At 37.0% G+C, this 21,597-nt stretch overlaps 1 protein-coding gene across 1 annotated transcript in view; it reads left to right on the forward strand.

Moving 5' to 3' along the window:
• The window catches only part of RP1 (RP1 axonemal microtubule associated), a 301,394-nt gene that overhangs the window by 183,209 nt on the left and 96,588 nt on the right, over window positions 1-21,597 (forward strand). The window contains exons 20-24 of the mRNA XM_045861452.1: window positions 676-808; window positions 1,499-1,650; window positions 4,678-4,832; window positions 16,015-16,073; window positions 16,395-16,430. Coding sequence (XP_045717408.1) covers window positions 676-808; window positions 1,499-1,650; window positions 4,678-4,832; window positions 16,015-16,073; window positions 16,395-16,430 — 535 coding nt within the window. The remainder of the gene's footprint in view (window positions 1-675; window positions 809-1,498; window positions 1,651-4,677; window positions 4,833-16,014; window positions 16,074-16,394; window positions 16,431-21,597) is intronic.

Here is a 21,597-nt window from a genome sequence, read left to right on the forward strand (position 1 = left end):
GGACATCTCACTTCCATCAAGTCGGTCAAATATTAGGTGTTAAGTGATCATCATAAGTGAGAAGCTTGCCATGGATCACAACATGAAGTGCTCTGACTCAGGTCAGGGTCTCACAAAAGGCTTCTTAGGAGAGATTGTGCTAAGTGATGAAGGATATGCTGATTCAACATGGTCATGAGTCAGATGAAAGTTGGTCGAGGCAGAGATACAAGTGTGTGTGAAAACTCTGTGGGGAACAAGAATGTGGCTAGGTTGTGGAATGCAGCTGTATGCCTGCTTTGGTGATGAATATTGACACAAAAATCTCTTTTGGAGTATCTCTTATAAGTTCCTTGCTTAGCAATTGCCATGGGTGAAATTAAGTGCTTTGAATCAAACAGTTCATTTCAAATCTTGAGGCCTCAGCTTTATCTATAAAATTATAAGAATTTAGAAATTCTATTTGGTGATGATTAATAGAGATAATTTAAATAAATCACTTAGCATAATACCTGGAAACTAATAATTGCCTAATAAGCAACAGCCACTACTACTACTACTAGTGATAATCATAGTAACAACTTACCACCAGAGTGTGCAAGTACATTTTAGGAATCCTTGGGCTGTATTTTGAATTCTGAGTTATATGAAAAATTGGAAATTAAATAATTTGGATATTGCCTGCTCTAATCTCAGGTGACTATGCAACATATGAAGAGCAAGAAGACCCTAGATTTTGCAGCAAATGCATGGTTATCTCGAATTCAAGCTGATGGGGATGTTGTTTGTGAACTTCCAGTCATGAAAGGAGGGCAAGCTATTTTTCCATGTGTGTTATTAATCCTCAGTAGCATATATTGCATATACAAACTGGTTTAAAGTTGGTTAAATTTGCTTCTGAACTATTTAGTCTATTTCTAAGACAGTTGTTTTACCCATTGAGAAATGAGTTTTTATAGCATCACAGCTTGAGTTACTGGTTTAAATCTGAGATTAAACAAAATCACAAAACGGTTCTTATTGTCCAGCTACAGCCACAGGTGCTGAGCCTATAAAAAAGAAAAATGTCATGTCTGTGCTTCATCTGGCTTTGCCTGGGTCCAATGGCCACCTTGTGTCATTACCTCCCTTATGATATATTTCCTCATCAAACCATACATAATTTTAAACTTTAAGCATCATGTGCAATAACATTGTCACCATTGCTGCTAAAATGCTAAGCATGAAATGTTTTCTTGTGTCATATATGAAGACAGCTTTTAAGTAAAAAGCTTCTATTTCCCTTTCTGAAAAAAGTTATAAGCCCTCTAAGCATTTGTTAATGGTGTGAAAATGCCTATTTAAAGTTAAAATTAATAACTGAAAGATCAAAAATCTCTCAATAGATACAGAAAGTCCAGGGTAAAGGAATTCTCATGTGGTAGTTTTTACTGTAGCATGACCCATGGATCTGGGTTCTGTTAATATGAATTCCCATGTAATGGATTTCCTCTTGTTTCTCTCCCCTTTGCTTTGCCAGTAGTGAGATACCACATTGATGTCCACACTGGGCAATTGAAGCAAGCAGATACAGAGTCTGAGGTTTCCCTCTGTCTCTATGGGGAAAGGGGTGACTCTGGTCTTAGACTGCTGTACAAATCCAACCTGCCAGTAAAATTTCAAAGAGGACAGGTGAGTCTGCACAAACAACTTTCCATGTTCTTAGCAATCTCCTATATATAATTATATATCATTGAAATTGGATGATATTTGAAACCCTTCAAGTTTTCATTTTAGGACATCTTTAACAAGGTCTTATGACCTGACTTCCTAATGTGCTTTATTTTAGAAGTTGTTCTTGAAAGAAAAATGGAACAAGCTATACTATCTGTGAATAGCAGTACAAAGAAAAAGACACTAAAAATTGGTGTTCATGTAAGAAAAAGAAAAAAATGAGTTGAGGTGATATCAGGCAAAAATATATATGAATATGCTCTATTGAGACTGAAAGGTACAGAGCACTGATATAAAAGCTGAGGTCATAGAAGGGCCTTTGTAGTATATTTCACATAATAACAAAATAGCCTTTTTAAAAAACATCTCACATGGAGCCAACTATATCACTTTCACACTTTCAGGCCCTATATTACTTCTTTTGTCATGTGTGTGTGTGTGAATCTTTCTATATCAGATGTCTGAGGAGTTATGGTGAGATATATAATCAATCCAGTTAATTTTTAATGTATTTTGTTGTAATTTTGCCTAATATAGAAAGTGCTATTTAAGAGTCTGGAATTAAGAGAAGCAATTATGTAACCGAAGAATATATTTTTAAAAATGAAGCTTCCCAAACAAGTTTAAATTGCTATTTCTCACACTTTTTTATAGTTGTAGTTCATGGAGTATTTTGAAACATCAGAGATTTTAAGCTCACCTAAGCTTTTACTTGTTACAGTATATTATACAGAAGCTTTCATCAGAAGGAATATGAAAGCTAGAGCTGGCATGGATGAGAAAAAAAAACAAAATAATTATGCCTATTTTTGCTGTTACAAATTAATTATTAATTTTGAGCAGAAACACAATTTTAGATATCATGATATCATTATTACTATTACACCAAGTGATCAGCAAAGTTATCCACTGAAGAATCTTCCTAGCTTTTTATCAGTCCCAGACTCTTTCACCTACCACTCTGTGATCAACGGTGACATCTCTATCTCTCCAGGCTGCCTGCTAGTTGGTCACCAGCATGCAGCATTGTTTGAAGTTACATGCTCAGATCTGACAAATCATCTTCTCAATTAATCTTCTTTAGTTCCATTGTGCACAGCATTTTCCATAAAGTGCCGAGGGTATGTTATAGATTGAAATTAAAATTGCACTCAGTGTATAAATAAGAGTAAAATTGTAGGTTTGGTGACACGATTTAAGGTTTGGAATCAGAGATATAACAGTGTTTTTCTTCCCGGCTTCATTACATAGAGTTCACATTTTTCTCTTGTTTTCCTCAATGCATAGAATGTAATGGGAATGCTGAATGACTGCGAGAATTTTGCAGTTGATAAACTGTGGCAACAATCTACATTTATCACCAGAATGATTTCACACCAGCCACAACTCACTTATGATTAGCCACTGATTGAGTTGGTTGTTGTCCTTTTCTCTACTGAATGCCCAGTGGTGTAATCAAAAGGCAGCAACATACATAATAGGCCTAGTTTAAATTTTATCTCCAAAACTAGTTTCTTAAGAAACAAGAAGAAACCAGAAAGCTGATTCAGGAAATCTTTCTGGAACTTGAGGTATTGTAGTTTGGTTTTGCTCTGAGGAAGACTATAAGACAAAGACTAGAGTACAGGTAATTTATTTGGCAGATGATCCCAGTAAGTGCCTTTGAAGTGAAGAGTGGGGAAAGTGAGGCAGGAAAGGAAGAAAAGCCAATATAGGCACATAAATGAGTTGGTCATTACTGGAACTTTTTTTGCTACAGACCTTCAGAGAAATCCTGCAGAACACCTGTCAAAATTGTCTCACCATGGAAGTACTCAGGCAAAGGAGCAGAGAAACATAGAGGATTGAGAAGGAAAGCTGTCAGTATGCCTAAACTATCTAGCAAAGCAGCAGATAAACCCAGAAGTTGACCGAGATTAGATGTCAGGGAGTGGGCACCAATGGTATCTGCTACAACAGGTGATGCGTATCATGAAATGGCCCTTTAAAGACAGAGAAAATGTACAATCATAATCTGATTCACAGAAATATCATGGGGCTAGTAATGGTTTTGGTTTGGCTTAAACAAGAGATTTCCATAAAAAACAGGGAACTGACAGTTGACACCAGATAGTATATCTTGAAATACCAAATTGAAATTTCAACTGGTAACAATGTTGGCAAAATAAGCAATCCTGAATTTCCATTTGACTACAAAGTAGGGTAACAATGGATAATAGTCAACTGGCATTTCTGGGAATCTCTCAAACTTAATTAAATCCGTGACTATTTTCTCAGATCATTTTAGGGTAGTCACTCCCAACAACAATCTATGAGGAAGTAATGTATGGACTTCTTTTTATTCTAACCAGTATAGCATTTACTTTAGACCCTACATCTCTTTGAAAATGTTGGTGAATTTTTGAAGAGTAAGTGAATCTCTTCAGAAATAAAGATTACAGGATGTTTTTTCACAACAAACCCAAAGATGTGCTCTGTATTGTTTATGGAGAAAAGTATAGGAGAGAATTGTTGAAGAATGGAAGGAAAAAACAGAGGGAGGGGAAAAGGAGGAAATTTGTTCCTCCATGCCTCAAAGTATATCAGCATTCATGGAAATGAAACATGCTGCCTATTAGGCCACATGGTTGTCAACGTGACAACCTAATCAACTGTGTCACAGGGCAGGAATTCAAGCAAGAGAAAAATCATGAACAGAAAGTCTTTGTCTTAGTGTTTACTTACTCATTACTCTGGATTCTACTATACATGGAGAAAATAAAACTGCAAGAGAGAAAAAAAGCACAGCCAGAAATATATTTTTAATAGGTAAAAAGTAATGTCCTTATTTTTCTTTCCTTATTACTCCTTTCGATGCGAACGGTGGTAACATTATCTCTTTTATGGTACTGTGCTGCTTCTGGCAGTCCTTGTGCTGATATTACCTGCATTTGTTATGTGCTGGACTCAAGTCACCTCTGTGGGTTTTTCTGTCTCCTGCACCAGACTGATACATTTCAAGTAGAAGCAGTGTCACTTGGCAAACTGCAGAAGGTGCTGTTGCGCTGTGAGGCCAATGACAAGTCACAGTACTGGTATTGTGAAAAGGTCATCGTCCGAGAACCTGGCACTACATCTGAGTCCATCTTCACCTGTGAAAGGTAGTGCTAATTTCCATGGTACTTCAAGAGTGTGTTGTCATGTGGATAATGATGTGCGCATGTGAGTGTGTGTGTGTGTGTGTGTGTGTGTGTAAGTGTGTGGATTTGTCATTTACTCAGTATTCTACAGCATGTGTCACTCATTGATTGTTCTAGTAAATAATTTATTGCTAAGTATTGCAAGTAAAAATTATCTTGTAATTTCTTAGTATTACAATAAGCTCTATGTCACAAAAAAGACCAAGAGATTAATACTGAAAATTATCACATGCATCGTGAGAATATGTGTTTAAATGTTGGTGGTTTCTTTACATTACTAAAATTGTAGTGATATAACACTTTCATAAGGGAATTTAGCAAGGAAACTTTAGAGGCAGCTCTCAGAACAGAATCTAAGAAAGACAAAAGACATTGATTAAAATCTAGATCATTTGGGCTTTCCCTTGAGCCCCATAATGAAAAGTCCAGGAAGGAACTCCCTCCACTTCTGACCTGGCCCTTCTGACTTTAGGCTTAAGACTTGCTCTCTAGATTCTTGTTGAGTCTGTCAAGAAAACTCCTAGCTTGCTAGCTAGGCACTGATGTTTATTGTCACTTGGTCTCTCAGTCACAGGGAAAATGATGGGCCTCAGATGCATGAATGCAATTGAGTAAGAGTAGGTTTCCACATGAAAACCCAATCTGTTGTGGATATGGAGTGAGAAACCTTGGGTAATTTTGTGACATTTTGAATCTTTAGTGTTGGGGACTGTCTTACAGCTTTTTTTTTTGCAAATAAATAATCATCATGCAATGAGGAAAAAAAGAATAGGCATAAATAGGGGCATGGAAATTCAAGGGTATAAATTCAGAGATGCAAAAACAATTGCAACTTAAATTACTAAGAAAAAGTGGAGCAAAAAAATGAGTCAATTCAACTAAAAATACTAAATATATGCCACTGAAAGCTACAGACACCAAAGATGATTGAAGGCGACAGTGGCTGAAAAGAAGCAATGAGGACAACAATAGGCTCTCCCCCATTTTTGCCTTTTTAGTCATTGCATTCAGTCAGTTCCTTTTTCAAAGTGCTGTTTAATTCATCCCTACTTTTCTGTTATCACCTCCTCTGTCTGAACAAATGTTCTTGTTCTGTTAAGCCCAGACTGTTGCAATCACTTTCTGGTTGTCTTGATCCTTACTTTCCCAGTGTGCCCTGCTCACCACTTCCAAGCTAATCATCTATGTGATACCTACTAGCATCATTCTGACTTTAGCTTATCTTTCTTTTTTGTTGTTTTTTGTTCTATTTTAATTTTATTTTAATATTTTATTTTATTGTTTTCCCTAATTTTTTTCTGAAAAATGTGAGGGAAAATATTGTTTCTAAAGTAGTATGTAAATTTCATTACCCCATCTCCATTCAAAAGTCTTCATTAGTCTCCACTGTTTACAAAAAAAATACCCCCCAAAAAACAAAATTTCATGATCCTTCCATTAAAGTCTTTACTCCATCTGACTCCATTTCCTCCCTCCAGTTTGTTTTAAAATTGTCCTTTGGCAAGATCTTAGTGGAATTAAACCACTTACTATTACCTGAACAAGTTTTATTTGTTTTGCTTCTGTCCCTTGCAATGTGATACTTTCCACTCAGAAATGCTTTTCCTTACTCTTACTCTCCCTGTAATGATCCTGTCCATCCTCTAAATTTCCATTCAAATTCTGCTGCTCTAAGCTAACTGGCCCAGTGAGAAACAATTCCTCTTTTCTCCCAGTGCATACTCAGAACTTAGCATAACAGACACCCCATCTGCTAAGTGACAAGTAGAGCTGAAGAGATTGAGCCTCACTGCCCAGCCGGCTCCCACAAAACAGCACAGGAGCATTTTAGGAGCTGAGGGGCACCTGTATTTTATTCTCCACATTGGAAGAGCTATGGAGTGACTCATCTAGAGCTTTCTTCTTAGGTTCTTATGTTTTGACGTACTTTGTCACATAAATTCAGTTGATTTCTTTTAGATGTGGAATCTCATTGGAGATAATTTAGATTTATTTATCCCTCTGCATATGCCTGCAGGTATACACTACATCCTGGGTGCTGCCTTCACCACCATTGCCCCACTGCCTCACATATCACCTCCTGCATCATTTTAGTTTGTCTCTATTCTGCCAGTATGATCTGGTCTGGAAGGAAAAGACATAAGCGGTAGCTTAATTTCAGTTTCAATGGATTGTAGCTGAAAAAATTTTAATTACAAAAGATTTAAACAACCAAAACTAATTTAATAGATATACACTGTACATTGTATTGGGGCCTGGAGAAATGGTAGCCTTCGCTCATTCACACAATACCAGTTGAAGAAACTAAGTTGCAAAAACCCTTTCTTCCTCTCTATAGATACAGAGATGAGGCAAATCCTGCTCCCTTAATTTTTAAAGTAACATTAAGTGTAGTGGCACCAGGAATAGAACTCAGATCCAGTGGGTTCTTTTCTACAACTGAAAAAGACTACTCTAAAGCCTTTCACAATCACAACCTTCTGTGCCATCACAACCTTCTTTCTGCATGTGAAAGGCCAAGGACATGTATTGTAAGGCAGGTGCCAGTCTAGAAGGCTGCTGTAAAGAAAAGGAGACCTGCGGCTGCACTCAAAAGCTGGGCAGACCTCTTTCTGGACTGCCTAGTCTCCTCTCAGCCCTGGTTCGGGAACCAGCCAAGGTGGGTGCCAGGCACACTCATTATGGGTAACCAGCTCTGGGGTGCAGTCTGCAGCAGTGCTGGGGTTTATACATCTCAGAGGGGAAAAGGAAAGAAAATCTCAGTCATGCTCCTTGATGCTTCCTCACGGTTCAATAATTTAGACTGCAGCTGAATTAAGGCAGAGAGAAAGACCTCCGACCACCCAGTGTTTGTTTCTTTCTTTTTTCAGTTAAAGGGGAAAGAAATTCTCAGCTGAAATACAAAGCACAACTACAGGAAGAAAGCGCTTTTGTGCATCACAGGTGCTTCTTACGAGGGTTCGCCTCTCTTTTCTTTCCCCCTCTTCCATTGAATACCCACATCCTCATGGTTTTATTTTCTTTCTGTACCTGAAGAGTTTATTTTTCTGCCTTTTGTATGTTTAGTACTGATAGAGCATACATCACTGAATTTCTACCATTTGCACATGTTGTTTGAATATGTGATCTTTGGACCAAGCAAAGTTTGTATTTGAATCAGGCAAACCTTGTATTACAAATTGAAATAAATATTCTTTATTATCTGTATTAGTTTCCTATGGCTGTTCTAACAAAATACTGCAGGCTTGGTGGCTTAAAAAAACAGAAATGTATTCTCTCACAGTTTTGGAGGCCAACAGTCTGAAATCTAGGTATCAGCAGGGCCACGTTCCCTCTGAACTCCGGGACATAATCTTCCCTGGATCCTTCCAGGCTCCTGATGGTTGGGTGCTTGCCTACAATCCTTGGTGCCCCTTGGTTTGCAGCTGCATTGCTTCAGTCCTTGCCTTTGTTGCCACGTGGCTGCTTTTCCTTATGTATGTATTACTCTGTCACTTGTCCTGTTCTTACAAGGACACTGGCCATTAGACCAAAGCTTATGCCACTACAGCATGACCTCATCTTAATTAATTACATTGGCAAAGCACCTGTTTCCAAATAAAGTTATCTTCTGAGGCTCTGAAATGACATGAATTTGGGGGGACACTGTTTAATCCACTATTTGAGTGGATCCTACAGGGCACTCTCCACTGCAAGGTTTATTAACATTAAATTAGAGATCTCTAGACTTTTCTGTATGTCACCAGACTTGTACTATTGTTGTACATGTGTGTGTGTATAGACCTTTAGCAACGAAATAATTAAAAAGAAGTTAGTATCTAATTTTTAACACAAATTGTCATTTATGAATATATTTGTTAACCTACTTGACCTAGGAGGGTTTAGATTTGCAGAAGTTATAGTCAAGTTCCTCAGCCCAAGGATGGGGAACCTCTCAGTGAGGCCTTCCATTACTCCTGACTGGGTTGGACAATCACAGTGGTATGAGCTCATGGGAGCGGGTTATTGGAAATAAAGGCCTCTTAGAGAAATTCTAAATAGAAACAGATTCATGGATGCAGGAATTGAAAAGTGAAATACAACAAATGATATTTTTAAAAGCTGTTTAACTTGTCAAGCAGAACAGCATGAACAGCTTTGTCCCCTCAGAACTAAATCATGGTCAGATAGCCAGAGTAACCCTGAGGCCTGTTACCTTAAGGAATAAGGACAAGATGCTGCACAGTGTTCCTTAGAGCTGACATTGCAGAGAATGCTTTTAAAGTGTTCCAGCCTCGTTTTTATTCAGGATTCTTTAGATTTTTTTTTAGAAAGGTTGAGATCATTTCCTTCGTGTAAAAATGGAAGAAAAGAAGACTTATAAAGGTCTATTCTATGGATAGAATAGAATATCAAAAAGTCCTGGATATTTTTCATAAGTGGAATGCTCCTTCATTCTAGGTCCACTATTCACCCTTCTATAATCCTCAACATCATCCTGCTAATAGTTCAAAAAAGGATCTGTTCCTCCTTTAAAATAATCGCTAGCCCTGTAGGCATGTGGGACAGGCATTTGAGCAGAGGAGGGTAAGAGGGCCTTCCTCACACCCTTGGGAATGCACTCTACGGAAATCATTGCAGCTAAAGCCAGGCTGAGCACACACTGGGGCCACAGTTGACCAGCAGTCTGGCTGACAAGGGTCTCCTCTGCTCCTGGTCAGCCTTCTGCGCAGTCCTTAGCTGGTGCTTTTCCATCTGGGTTCACCCAACTCCTGACTCTCCCCTGGTGCTTGGGGTCTAGTAGCTCTCACCAGTGTATTTACTAGGAAATTAAAAAAAGTGTCACCTCTACCAGGGAGTCTTTCCTGAAGCCTCACTTTGAGCAAACTCTCACATCCCTGTATACCTTTTCCAAAGCACAGATGTTAACTCAGCACTTACTATATTCAGTTACTTTCCATGTTTACATCTATGCTACCTCTCCCAACTCTCACAAGACTTTCCTCAAGACCAGGCTGGTATTTTATATCTTTACTTTCAGTCCCTACCATGGTTCCTGGGATAAAGTAGGATGAAATAATATGTATATTCAACTAAATCAAAGGGCTTATATAAATCAAGCCTAAGGGAAATCATGTTAAATGAAGTATTTGGAACCAGACTATGGAATCTACATGTCTGAATCTCCTCAAGACATGTATAAAGTGAACTATCACTTAATGTATATTTTTAAGTACTACTATATGAAAAGTGATTCTTAGAATTAGCACAAGAGTGTTTAAAAAAAGTGCAATACCCCACTGGTACATATGTTTAAATGAAACATGGTTTGTGTGTCTCAGGGTAACCCAGTCTTGAAAAACTGAAGTGACTGGTCAATCACCAACAACAGGGCTTCTCCGCCTTCACTGGCAGAGGGGTACATTTTCTTCCCTTCTTTTTTTTATCTGTTACAAAAATGTATTTGATTAATTGAATGAAATTACAGTATCTTTGTTGCTAGTGAGTGTTAAATCTTAAAGAAATTTGCTACAGCTCCATCTCTGCTCTGGTGCTCCAAGCACCAACAAGGCTGCATCTTGATGCAAGAGACTTTTTTTCTCTTTAGATAAATTTTATTTTTATTTTTTAAATTTTTGTTTTAGAGAAAGGGGAAGGGAGGGAAAAGGAGAGGTAGAGGAACATCAATGTGACAGAGAAACATAAATTGGTGGCCTTCTGTGTGCTCCCCCACTTGGGATGGAACCTGCAACCAAGGCATGTGGTCTGACCAGAGATTGAACTGGTGCCGTTTTGGTTTGTGGAATGACACCCAATCAGCTGAGCCATCTTGGCTGGGGTAATGAAAGAGATTCTTAAATAGAAGCAAGGCTGATAATTACCTCTTTACCATTCCACCATTATTGTTCATAGCATTTTCATAGCATTTTCTTTTTCTAACTGTGTTGTGACAACTTTGGTGGTTATTCCAAGAAAATTACACACAAAGGTAGTAATCAAAGACCTCAGTGTACACAGGACAAACCTACTGCAGAACATAATAGTTACTTTGGAAGTGTGTGTTAAATTGGTGAATTTGTGAATTATAAACTAAATTATAGAAAGATCAGGACTGAATATGTAATTTTTTTGGAGAAGGTCAGGAAAGAAACAGGGGTGGCCCTGTTTAACCAGCACCTTTCTTTGTATAAATACAGTTGACAAAGAAACTGTCACTCCTGGGCCAGCTATGTGTAGAAGTGTTAGTTGGTAGGGTCAAGTTAAAATGAATTTTACCTCTTTGGTCTTCCCATCATTCTTCATAGACTTCTCTTCCAATTTTCCCCAATACTCTCTTAACTCATATGTCTTAGCTCATTTTATTCTTTTTTTTTTCCTGCTTAATGAAATCTTTATCCTTCAAGGCGTGGATAAAATGCTATCCATGTCATAAACTTTCCTCTGCTTCCCAACCAGAAGTGAACTTATCTTTACTCTCTTTAAAAACTCCAGTGCTGTATTCAGACCTCTCTGCAGCATTTACCTTGCAATGTCATCCACCGTCATCATTTGTGGACTTGTTTGTCTTGTGAACAAGATGATAAGTTTCTTGAGGGTAGGGTCTCATACATTCCTTTCTTGTCCAACATGGTTTCTTGCACCAAGTAGAGACTTGCACAGCATTTAAGAGAAGGAAGGAAGGGAGGAGGGAGGGAGAGAGAAACAGAGAGGAAGGGACTAATAAAAAACACAGTGGAATCCCAAGATGGAAGAAACCTTAGAGCACTGAGAGCAGGGATGTCAAACTCATTTTCACCGAGGCCACATCAGCCTCACAGTTGCCTTCATAGGGCCGAATGCAATTTCAGCTCCTTAACAGTTAAGGAGTAGTTACATTTATACCGTCCTAAAATTATTTCAGCCCTTTGAAGGCAACCGGGAGGCTGATGTGACCCCTGGTGAAAATGAATTTGACACCCCTGTTTTAGAGGTCATCTCATCTTTATATGAGTTCCATCTATATCACCCTCAGATATTTCATTAAAAGTTGTTTATGTAAACTGAACAATAACAAAAGTTGTTTATATATTTTATTTTCAAAATAATTCAGTCTATGTACAAACGTTTTTATTTTCTTTTTCTGGGAAATAGAGGTAGTGACGAATAACATAGATAAGATATGATGTTCAGATTTTGATAAAATGCAGACAGGTAAAATACCATTTTTATAGAGAAAAGAAAAAATTAAAAATTATCATGAGATAGTGAGCAATCATTTAACTTTACTGATTTTTTTTCCTGAAAGAGGCCACTTAATCATTTCTTGATATTCTGAATATGTATTTGTGCTGCTGCAGATTTCTGTGCTCTTCTTTGTCAGTTTGAGCCATTCCTTGGTACAAAAGTGACAAGTAGTGATGGTGGGAAAATGACAGAATGAGACACAGGGAAGAGTCTTGCTCATTTTCTGGGATGGGGATGGGGACATAGAACCTTCTTACATACATTTAGAATTTCTTCTGCCATATTCAATGTGAGTGGTTGCCATTATCTAAAATTTATCTCAGACAAAATCTAATCTATAGCAACTTTTTATGCTTTTTTTCCACCCAAACAACCCACATATTTTAGAGCAAGATCACTTAAATGTATTCCATGGTTGTCTGCTTTAATCTTGAAAGTCTAGGAAAAAAATGTTTTGTTTCTGTGTTTGTGTTTCTCCTTAGCCAAGATCTTGGGCTGATCCACGACTGTTTAAGCATGCTTTTGCTGGTGGCTGCATAAAATATATGGTGTTCTTGAGCAAGCAAGCTCCTTCTGCCTGCTTTTTCTTCCATTTATTTAATATCACCATGCTCCTCTAAAGCCATTCTGCTCCAATATGCCCATCTGTTTAGTGGCTTTGGAGGAGGTCTTATGTCCTGATGCAGAAACATGGCTCATAATACTGAACTACTAGGCTTGGCTGGCTCTCTCCATTTCTTTTGCAGCACATCTGGAATTGAAATTAAAGGACGGATGTGGACACATACCTAGACAGATAGATAGAGGCATATATGCAGAAGAAAATATCTGTGTGCTACAAAAACCTCTCATCTAAAGCAACTAATAAAATTTTATTAGTTTTATTCATCAGAAATTGTTCATGAGTAAAGATCTGATGGTAATACAAAACTGATTTTTAAAATTTCCTTAGAAATTATGGTCACTGAAGACAATTAAGAGTTAATAGTCTTGATGACTTCACATGTTTAAGAAATCTGAACCTAGAGCATCCTAAAAGTAATTATTTTTAATAAGTATCCAGTACTCACAAGTCTCTGTGGGGTGTAACATTACTTTAGTCCAGTATCTTCTGAAAACAGGGGAATCATAGAAAAGACTTTTCATAAATGGACTAAACAAAAGATAAAACTGGAGATTTATTTTATTTCAATTAGTTAGTCAATAAATCTTGGTTTGGTTGCAAGGATGACAGTCACTAAAGCTAATGTCAGAAAGGGCAGCTTGGAAAGTGGCTGTTATGGAACCCTGCTTTAATAAATAAAGCTAGATATTATAAACTAGATAGTCATCAGAGAGTCAATCATTCTCTTTGCTTTTGCACTGTATCTCTTCATTAAAAATGTTCATTCTTCTCTCTGTAGACCAGCATCCTTTGAAAGGCTCTCCTCTCTCATGTCTTTGGTATCTTTGGCATCTTTGGCTTGCAGATAGCTTTGAGTTCCAAAGTACCAACTCACCTTAACAATACAAGTACTGGGAGGTCTCCGTGGGCAGTGCCATGTGATCACTATTTCTGTATCTCTTAAGTCAAAATACTAAGAGAGAACATCTGACTGACTAAATCTGTGTCAGCTGTCCATTTCTGCTCCAATTAGCTGGGATGAGAGGCAGGTACTCTGGTACAAACCTTACTTTCTAAAGCCATCCTCTTTATGGCACAGCTAAAAAGGTGGGTAAGAGATGGAAATCACCCAAAATATATTTGCTACAACACCAGCTGTGTACAAATTACTTTGTTTAGCAGTGAGATAATACAGTAGCAACTGGCATTTATTGACCATTTCTCATATGTCAGAAACCAGAATAAATTGATATATATTTAATCCTGTCTCCCTATTATACAGGTACTATTGTTATCTATAATTTACAGATGAGGAAATCAATGCTTAGAGAGGTCAAGTACATAGAACACAAATCAGTTTTGTGGCCAGGAAATCTCACTCCACATCAAATCCAGAGCCTATGTTATTAAACATAAAGCTGACTTCCTTTGTTCTAGCATATAAAGAAAATAATGAAGGTACCAATCTAGCTGCAAAGATGGAACACATAAACAAAAAACAGCAAGTTTGCATAATTTGGGGCTAAATAAATGCATAATATAAGCTACATGTGTTATTAGATTTCAAAGAAAGAACAGAAAGAACACTATGAGATAAATTGGTCAGAAGGAAATTGGATCTCTCCAAGCTTTTGAAAAATGGACAACAGTGCTCACAGTTCAGTAGAACTGTCTAAGCTCACACTTAACCTTTATTCCCCACTGTGGTATCATCTGATGATTCTAAGGCCAGTGTGGTAGAGAGAGCCCCACAGCTCAGCCTGTAAATACCTTGGCCTTCTTGGATCTGGTGATACCTCCCTCCTTCAGTAACCACTACATTGCCCTACTCCCCACCTCCCAAGTCTTTCCCAGCAGCCTCCTGTTCCTCAGCCACATAGAATCTCATCTCTGTACCATTGCTCATGCTGTTTTCTCTCCCTATGGTACCCTTTATGGTAGGGATGTCAAACTCATTTTCACTAGGGACCACATCAGCCTCATGGTTGCCTTCAAAGGGCCAAATGTAATTTTAGGACCATATAAATGTAACTACTCCCTAACAGTTAAGCGAGAGCTCTGGCTGCTGCCAGGTAGAAACAAGGTGCCAGGCCAGATAAAACAAGGTGGTGGGCTGGATTCAGGCCATGGGCCTTGTGTTTGCCACCTGTGCTTTATGGCCTCTTATTGACCTGTCATCTACTTACTGTCCAACCTGCAGCTCAAGTATCATATCTGTGTTGAAATTTATTCTTTATTTATTTGTACTTCCCCGTTCTTGCCATTCAGATTTAGTCTCTTTTTCTCCTATAATATCTGCAATTAGATTCTTCAGCACAGGTTCCTTGTCTCTCTTGTTCTTGTATCCCCAGCACTTAGCAATGGGCCTCGTGTACAAAAGGCACTTTCTAAATGAATAGAAATGTGAAATTCTATTAGTGAATACATGGAAGGATAGAAGGAATGGAAGTATATTTGAATGTGGAATAATTTGAATAATAATTGTGATTGTGGCAAAATAGTAACATTTATGTACCATTTAGTAGTACATAAAATATTTTTACCTGACTATTCATTTCAGCTTTACAACAGCCCTGTGAAGCACTTAAATTCAGCAAGATGGTAATATCTTAAAGCCAGTAAGTGGTAAAGTTGGTTTTCTGACTTCAGTGTTGGCTTTCTCTGTAATAAGGAATTCTAACGCACAAGTTTAGAGGGCTGGTTTAGAGGGAAGCTGCCAGAGTTAGCTATTGCCCACTCTAAATACGTTTTCCAAAGTGGTAATATTTTCACCAAATTTTAAGGTAATATTCTTTTTGGAGACACTGAAGAAAAGATATTAAAGAAAGCTACAAGAAAGCAAGACATAGGATCTGTTAAATGTACAGGATGTATTAAAGACTGAGGTTGTATTAAAATGGTGTTGCTTATCTTTCTGTGCCAAATTTTCTTCAAATCAGTGTGCAGGCTGCACTTTCTAGCCTTGCCCAGATATCAGGCTCCAAGTCTTAGACCTGCACCTGCTTTTGTAACAGCTTGGTTTGGGGAGGGTGCTCCAATGGACCTACAGTTGCATTTACAAGTATTCATGATTGAGGATTGGTAAATCTGGAGAGATAGATGCTTAGCACATTTAGTGATTTATGCATTTTGTTCTCCAAGTCACAGTTGTGATATCATTCTTATCCCAGTGATGATTGGATCACATAGTAGATTGGATTATGCTTGACTTAAACCTATTTTTATAGTTACCTTTTAATGTTCAAAATCAATGCAGAATCAGGCTTATTGTAAAAATGAAGAAAAACTAAAATTTCCCTCTTTTTTTCTTCTTTCTCTCTTTTTTATTTTCCTCAGATGGCTTCCCTTTATGTCTCAAGGCATAATTCATTCAGAAATTGAACTTTATCTTCAAGGTGAGAATTAATGAAAACCTTCAGTTCAAGAAAGTACAAGATGATTTTGATAAACTGGAAGTCATGGAACAATCCCCCATTGTCCCCAGAATGTCCTGTTTAATAGCTTACCCTTTGCATCAGATTGATAGTTGTTTCTCACAGTGAAAATAAAAGTGTATGTGAAGATGTGTTTTTGCAAGGTTATATGTCCTACTGTAAGTTAAAAAGTCAATGTAAGGATTTGCTGCTGTTAGTGTTGAACTTATCCTTCTTTTTCTTCAACTTATAATGTCATCGAACAGATGTCTTAATAACTATAGTTCACTTTTATTTTTGCAGAAATGCAAATAAATCATCAACAAGAGGAAGCAAATGGTAAATGTTGTTGCCACTTTTCATCTTTTAATTATCTGAAATAATCTATTTTTGTTTCAAGATTACCTGGCCTGCACAATTTTGGGTATATTCTTATTTAAATATTGATAGAAAAATATTTAGAATAAATGTGGGCACAAACATTAAATTATAGCTTGATTTGTAAAGAAACTAACATAAATGACTTTAGCTCCAACTGCTTTTTTTCTTCAATAACTTAAATATAGGAAAGATAATTATTTTTCAAATGATTAATTTCTATTTATTTTCCTTTCTTTTAATTTGTGTATTGATTTCTCAGATTGCTTTTTAAGTCTTTTGAGATTAGCTTTTTTTATTAGACCCTCTTCTAATCAACCTATAATTGTGTTATTAATACATTTTCATTTTTAAAGCTGGTCTGACTTAGATAGATAAATGCACATAACTGATATGCATATAAAGTTAAAAAGCCTCTATCTTTTCAAAAATGTTTGTACTGTGTGCAGCAGTTTGAAAATAGGTAAAGGTTAATACTAACATCATTCTATTCAGAAAGTCCGGTCTTGATTAGGATAGCCACTGAGATTCAAATGCCATGTTCACTCTGATAACTAGCATTTGTATTTGTTGATATTAGAAATTGTATTTTTGTTTATATTTTACCTTTTGTTTTTTTAGTTATTTATGGGGGAAAGGCTCAATGTGTGTTAGACCGTTAATTTGGACATAATTTTATGAATGTTTTCCAATCTCTTAATAATTTTAAGGGGCTTCAAAAGGTCTGGTCTTACAATAAGCCCTAAGGAGTAAAGCTTGAAGAGATATCCTAAATACAAAAATAACCCATTAATTCCAGAACTTGATCATGGTATATATGAATAATATGGGTTAATAGTCTTATAATGAATATTCTAATTAAGGATGAAAATGTTGAAAGTCTTTTTTAAAATAGTAATAGTCAGGTAATTAACATCAGTGATACTCAGTATAACAAAGTTGCGTTATACAGACAGCAGAGGTGTTTCCCTAGGAGTTTGTTAGATCACTTTATCAGCGTAATTTTGATTGTAATAAACTGTCATAAAATGTTTTTTGCTATTTATGTGACTTTGTTTTATTTGTATGGCTTCGTTAAAATGTCTTTAATTGTATAGTACAAATATGGGTTAATTACAGACCTTAGTTCACAAGACATTATTATTATTTGTCTGTGAATGATATTCTTTTTTCATTTCTAAATTCTGAAGAATGTGATCTTTAATATTTCTGGGTATATATTTCTAAAAACACCTTAATAGTCATATGAATACACTAATTTGTGGTGTGGAAAGACACTTGAGAAGTTAAGTGATCTACTGTAATGAGCCAACATTACATTGTGGTTAGGGGTGTTGAAGAGTAAACACTGAGTCTTTGGTTTTGAAAGTATATGAAGTATGTTTGTGTAATTGTGCCTTTCTATGTAGCTACAGTAGTAAGGAAGTTCAATAGATCAAGAGACTATTTTAATTCAGAGGTAGAAAGAGAAAAGAAGGAATTAACTAAGTTTAATTTTATTTTGAAGTGGTGAACAATAAAAGCATTTATGTTCCTGTATGCATGTGTGTATATATGTATATATGTATTTGTGAAGGTCACCATGTATAATGGTGCACCTTTTTTTGTCCTATGATGCTGTCTTGGTCCCTGGTACAAGGTGGAATTGAGTGGTAGTGATAATGTTAGCAGTGAACACATACAGTATTTGTCATGTAGGGTCTAAGTGTTTTAGATATGTTAATTTATTCAATCCTCAAAATAACCCATGAAGCAGATTATATCATTGTTCTCTTTCACAGATGATTAAACTAAAGAAAACAGAAGTTTTTAAAATTCATTCATAATCACACAGGAGGAAAATAGCAGATAATAATTTGAATCCTAATCGTTTGACTCCAGAGTCTGTTCTTGCTTTAAAGGAACTTCTGACTGTCCTCAACCATTAAGAATGTGTGTGTGTGTGCATTGTCTATGATTTCAAATTTATTTTGTTGTGTTATTTTTCTTTTTTTAATATTTTGTTTATTTTTAGAGAGAGGAAAAGGGAGGGAGAAAGAAAGGGAGAGAGAAGCATCAATGTGTGGTTGCCTCTCACACACTTCCCACTGGAAACAGAACCCACAACCCAGTCATGTGCCCAGCGACCTTTTGGTTCACAGGCTAGCACCAATCCACTGAGCCACACAAGTCAGGGCTTTTTTTTTCTTATTAAGCTATGTTTTTAGGTCTTTAGCCTTCAACCTTATCTCCTGCCCAATTGGAAGGATGTTTTTAACTATTGGGATATTATTATTGTTATTGTCATTGTTCTTATTAATCTTTTCACATAGAACTTTTATCAAAACAAATTAGGTTTTGGATAAACTTGCTTTGCTGACAGTTCTGTGGAGCTCAACCCTTCACTAAGGGTATAGCCTCTGTTGGCTCATTTCAAAAGTCTCAAGTCCATCATCCACCCTTGTATGGGCCACAGCCTCCCATTCTCCTGCCTGGGCACTAACATTTACCCCTGCCTTTGGGATCACTAACTACTCACCACTCAGTTTCTGCTGATGGTCCATTTATTATTATTATTATTAGTAGTAGTAGTAGTAATAGCAGCAGTAGACAGTGGGGGACATTGGGGGACTTTTTTTTTTTTTACTTTACTGTGAGTGAAACATCATACTAAAAATTTGGGATTTTTATTGCAATTTATTCAGAATTTAGTGGTGTTATGGTGAGAGGGCTTTAAAAACACTATCCTAGGAAGCTGGATCAGAAGTATCAGAACATTGTCTTGTCAACCAGTTAGCAATTGAAATAACATGTTGGAATTCATCTCTTTTTTAAATTGTTATTCTATTACAGTTGTCCCTATTTTCCCCATTGCTCTCCCCTACCCTCCCACCCCCACCCCAATTCCCACAGTCAATCCCCACCCTGTTATCCCTGTCCATGGGCCCTTTATATATGTGTCTTTAGCCTTCCTCTTCTTTAACCTGTTATCCCACTTCCCCTCTCTCCTGTGGTCACTGTCAGTATGTTCCTTGTTTCCATACCTCTGGTTCTATTTTGCTCATTTGTTTGTTTTGTTTATTAGGTTCCACTTATAGGTGAGATCATATGGTATTTGTTTTTCACCAACTGGCATATTTCACTTAGCATAATGCTCTCCGGATCCATCAAAGCTGTCATGAAGGATAAGAGTTCCTTCTTTCTTTCTGCTGTGTAGTATTCCATTGTGTAAATGTACCACAGTTTTTGGATCTGCTCACTTACTGATGGGCACTTAGGCTATTTCCAGCACTTAGCTGTTGTAAATAACACTGCTATGAACATTGGGTGCATAAGTTCTTTTGAATTGGTGTTTAAGGATTCTTAGGGTATAATCCCAGCAGTGGGATCACTGGATCAAAAGGCAGTTCCATTTTTAGTTTTTTGAGGAAATTCCATAATGTTTTCTACAGTGGCTGTACCAGTCTGCATTCCCACCAACAGTGTACCAGGGTTCCCTCTTCTCATCCTCACCAGCATTTGTTGTTTGTTTGAATTAAGCTCTTGTATGTCATATAAAGCTGCTCAACTTTAAATGACTCAGTTTCCTCCATGCTCTGAAGAATTTTTGGCTTTGAGAGACTATAAAACTCCTGGAGCACTTAGTTATTTATTTACAGGAAATGCCAACTCTTTGTGGCATGATTAGCAACTTGGTGGATTATCTGTGGTAAATATTATTAAAATATTTTTCTCTCTCCTCTCAATTCCATTTTCCATACATGCATACTAGCCTTGCTACCCAAATTGTGTCTACTGTAGGAAAGAAACTGAAATTTAATTATTTGTATCAGCTAAACATAATTAAGAACATAAACTATTTTATAACATCATCATGTATTCCTAATCCAATGTAAAAGGCTTTGGACTGCCACCAGCTGTGATGATTTATGGCACAGATTTTCATAGGTTTGTATTTTGAAAGACTACTGAGTTTATATACATAGAACTGTTTGGATATAAAATTATAAAATATTAGAATAAAGTAATAATTTGTTTACAGTAACTTTGCCAAATCCCATTGAAATTTATTTATATACCCTTCAAAATTTGGGTGATACAAGGTCAATATTGTTTCTATTATTGTTGTGCTAATAATGAGCTCAACTATGAGGGAAATAACAATGTCTTTGTCCTTTGTACAAAAACTGACACTAATGAAACCTCATCAGGAGGACTTGTTCTTTTTAAATTATGAAATGGTTAAATTGTGTTGAAACATTTTTAGTAATACCTTGATTATCCCTCCTCACACATGCAGTCTTACTTTTCAAAATACTCCCTAACAGATCTCAAAGGTTTTATAATCATTCACTCATTAATTTTTTTGAAAGGCTACTATGTGAAAAGTATCATACTCAGAATGGAAACACAAAGACATTTGAGACCAAAACATGCCCTTTAAGTGGTTTACAATCTGTGTGGGTAGATGGGGGTAAGAGGGTGCAGAGAGATGGCACTTATTCACATATTTAAGAGTTGAAGTATGCACAGTGTTTAACAGAGGCATGGGAAGAAGAGTTCATTCTGGTTATTGGGAGAGATGTCTGGAAATGCTCCTTAGAAGAAGGTGACTTGTAAGCTGAACCTGGACACATAGGTGGGAAGAGAAGAAAAGGGATAGAGAAGTGACATCCTGGAAGAGGGGTTTTAGGCACAGTCCTGGAAGTGGGAAGAAACCCTTTAAGATAGCTGAAGGATAATGCAAGGGAAAGTGGTTGTGCAAGGGGGGTTTCAGAGGGGACAGAAGCTGTTTGGTGGGGTGCTGTGGGCAGTCGACATCAGTATCATGGACAGAGTTGAATGCATCATTTGACAAGCATACCAATCTGTGAATAATGTTAATATATCACTATGGTTGTAAAGATGGAGAACATTTTATTTATTCTGACTGTCTCGAGGAGCAAAGGGAATGTGGGTGGAGGAAACTGTTTGATTCACTACCTGGAGTCTGGAGGAGCCTCACAGAGCTTTGGGAAAGGGGGTGGACCTGGTTAAAATTAGGACCTTTTTTTCCCCTCAGTTGCCTACTGTTCCTGTTCTCTTCCATCCCCTTGCCACAGTGCTCAGAACTTCTACCCAGTAAGAGTCAAATGAACATTTCATACAT

The sequence above is a fragment of the Phyllostomus hastatus genome, unplaced genomic scaffold (assembly GCF_019186645.2).
Source record: "Phyllostomus hastatus isolate PE091 unplaced genomic scaffold, TTU_PhHast_1.1 phas_scaffold_21, whole genome shotgun sequence".
NCBI lineage: Eukaryota > Metazoa > Chordata > Mammalia > Chiroptera > Phyllostomidae > Phyllostomus > Phyllostomus hastatus.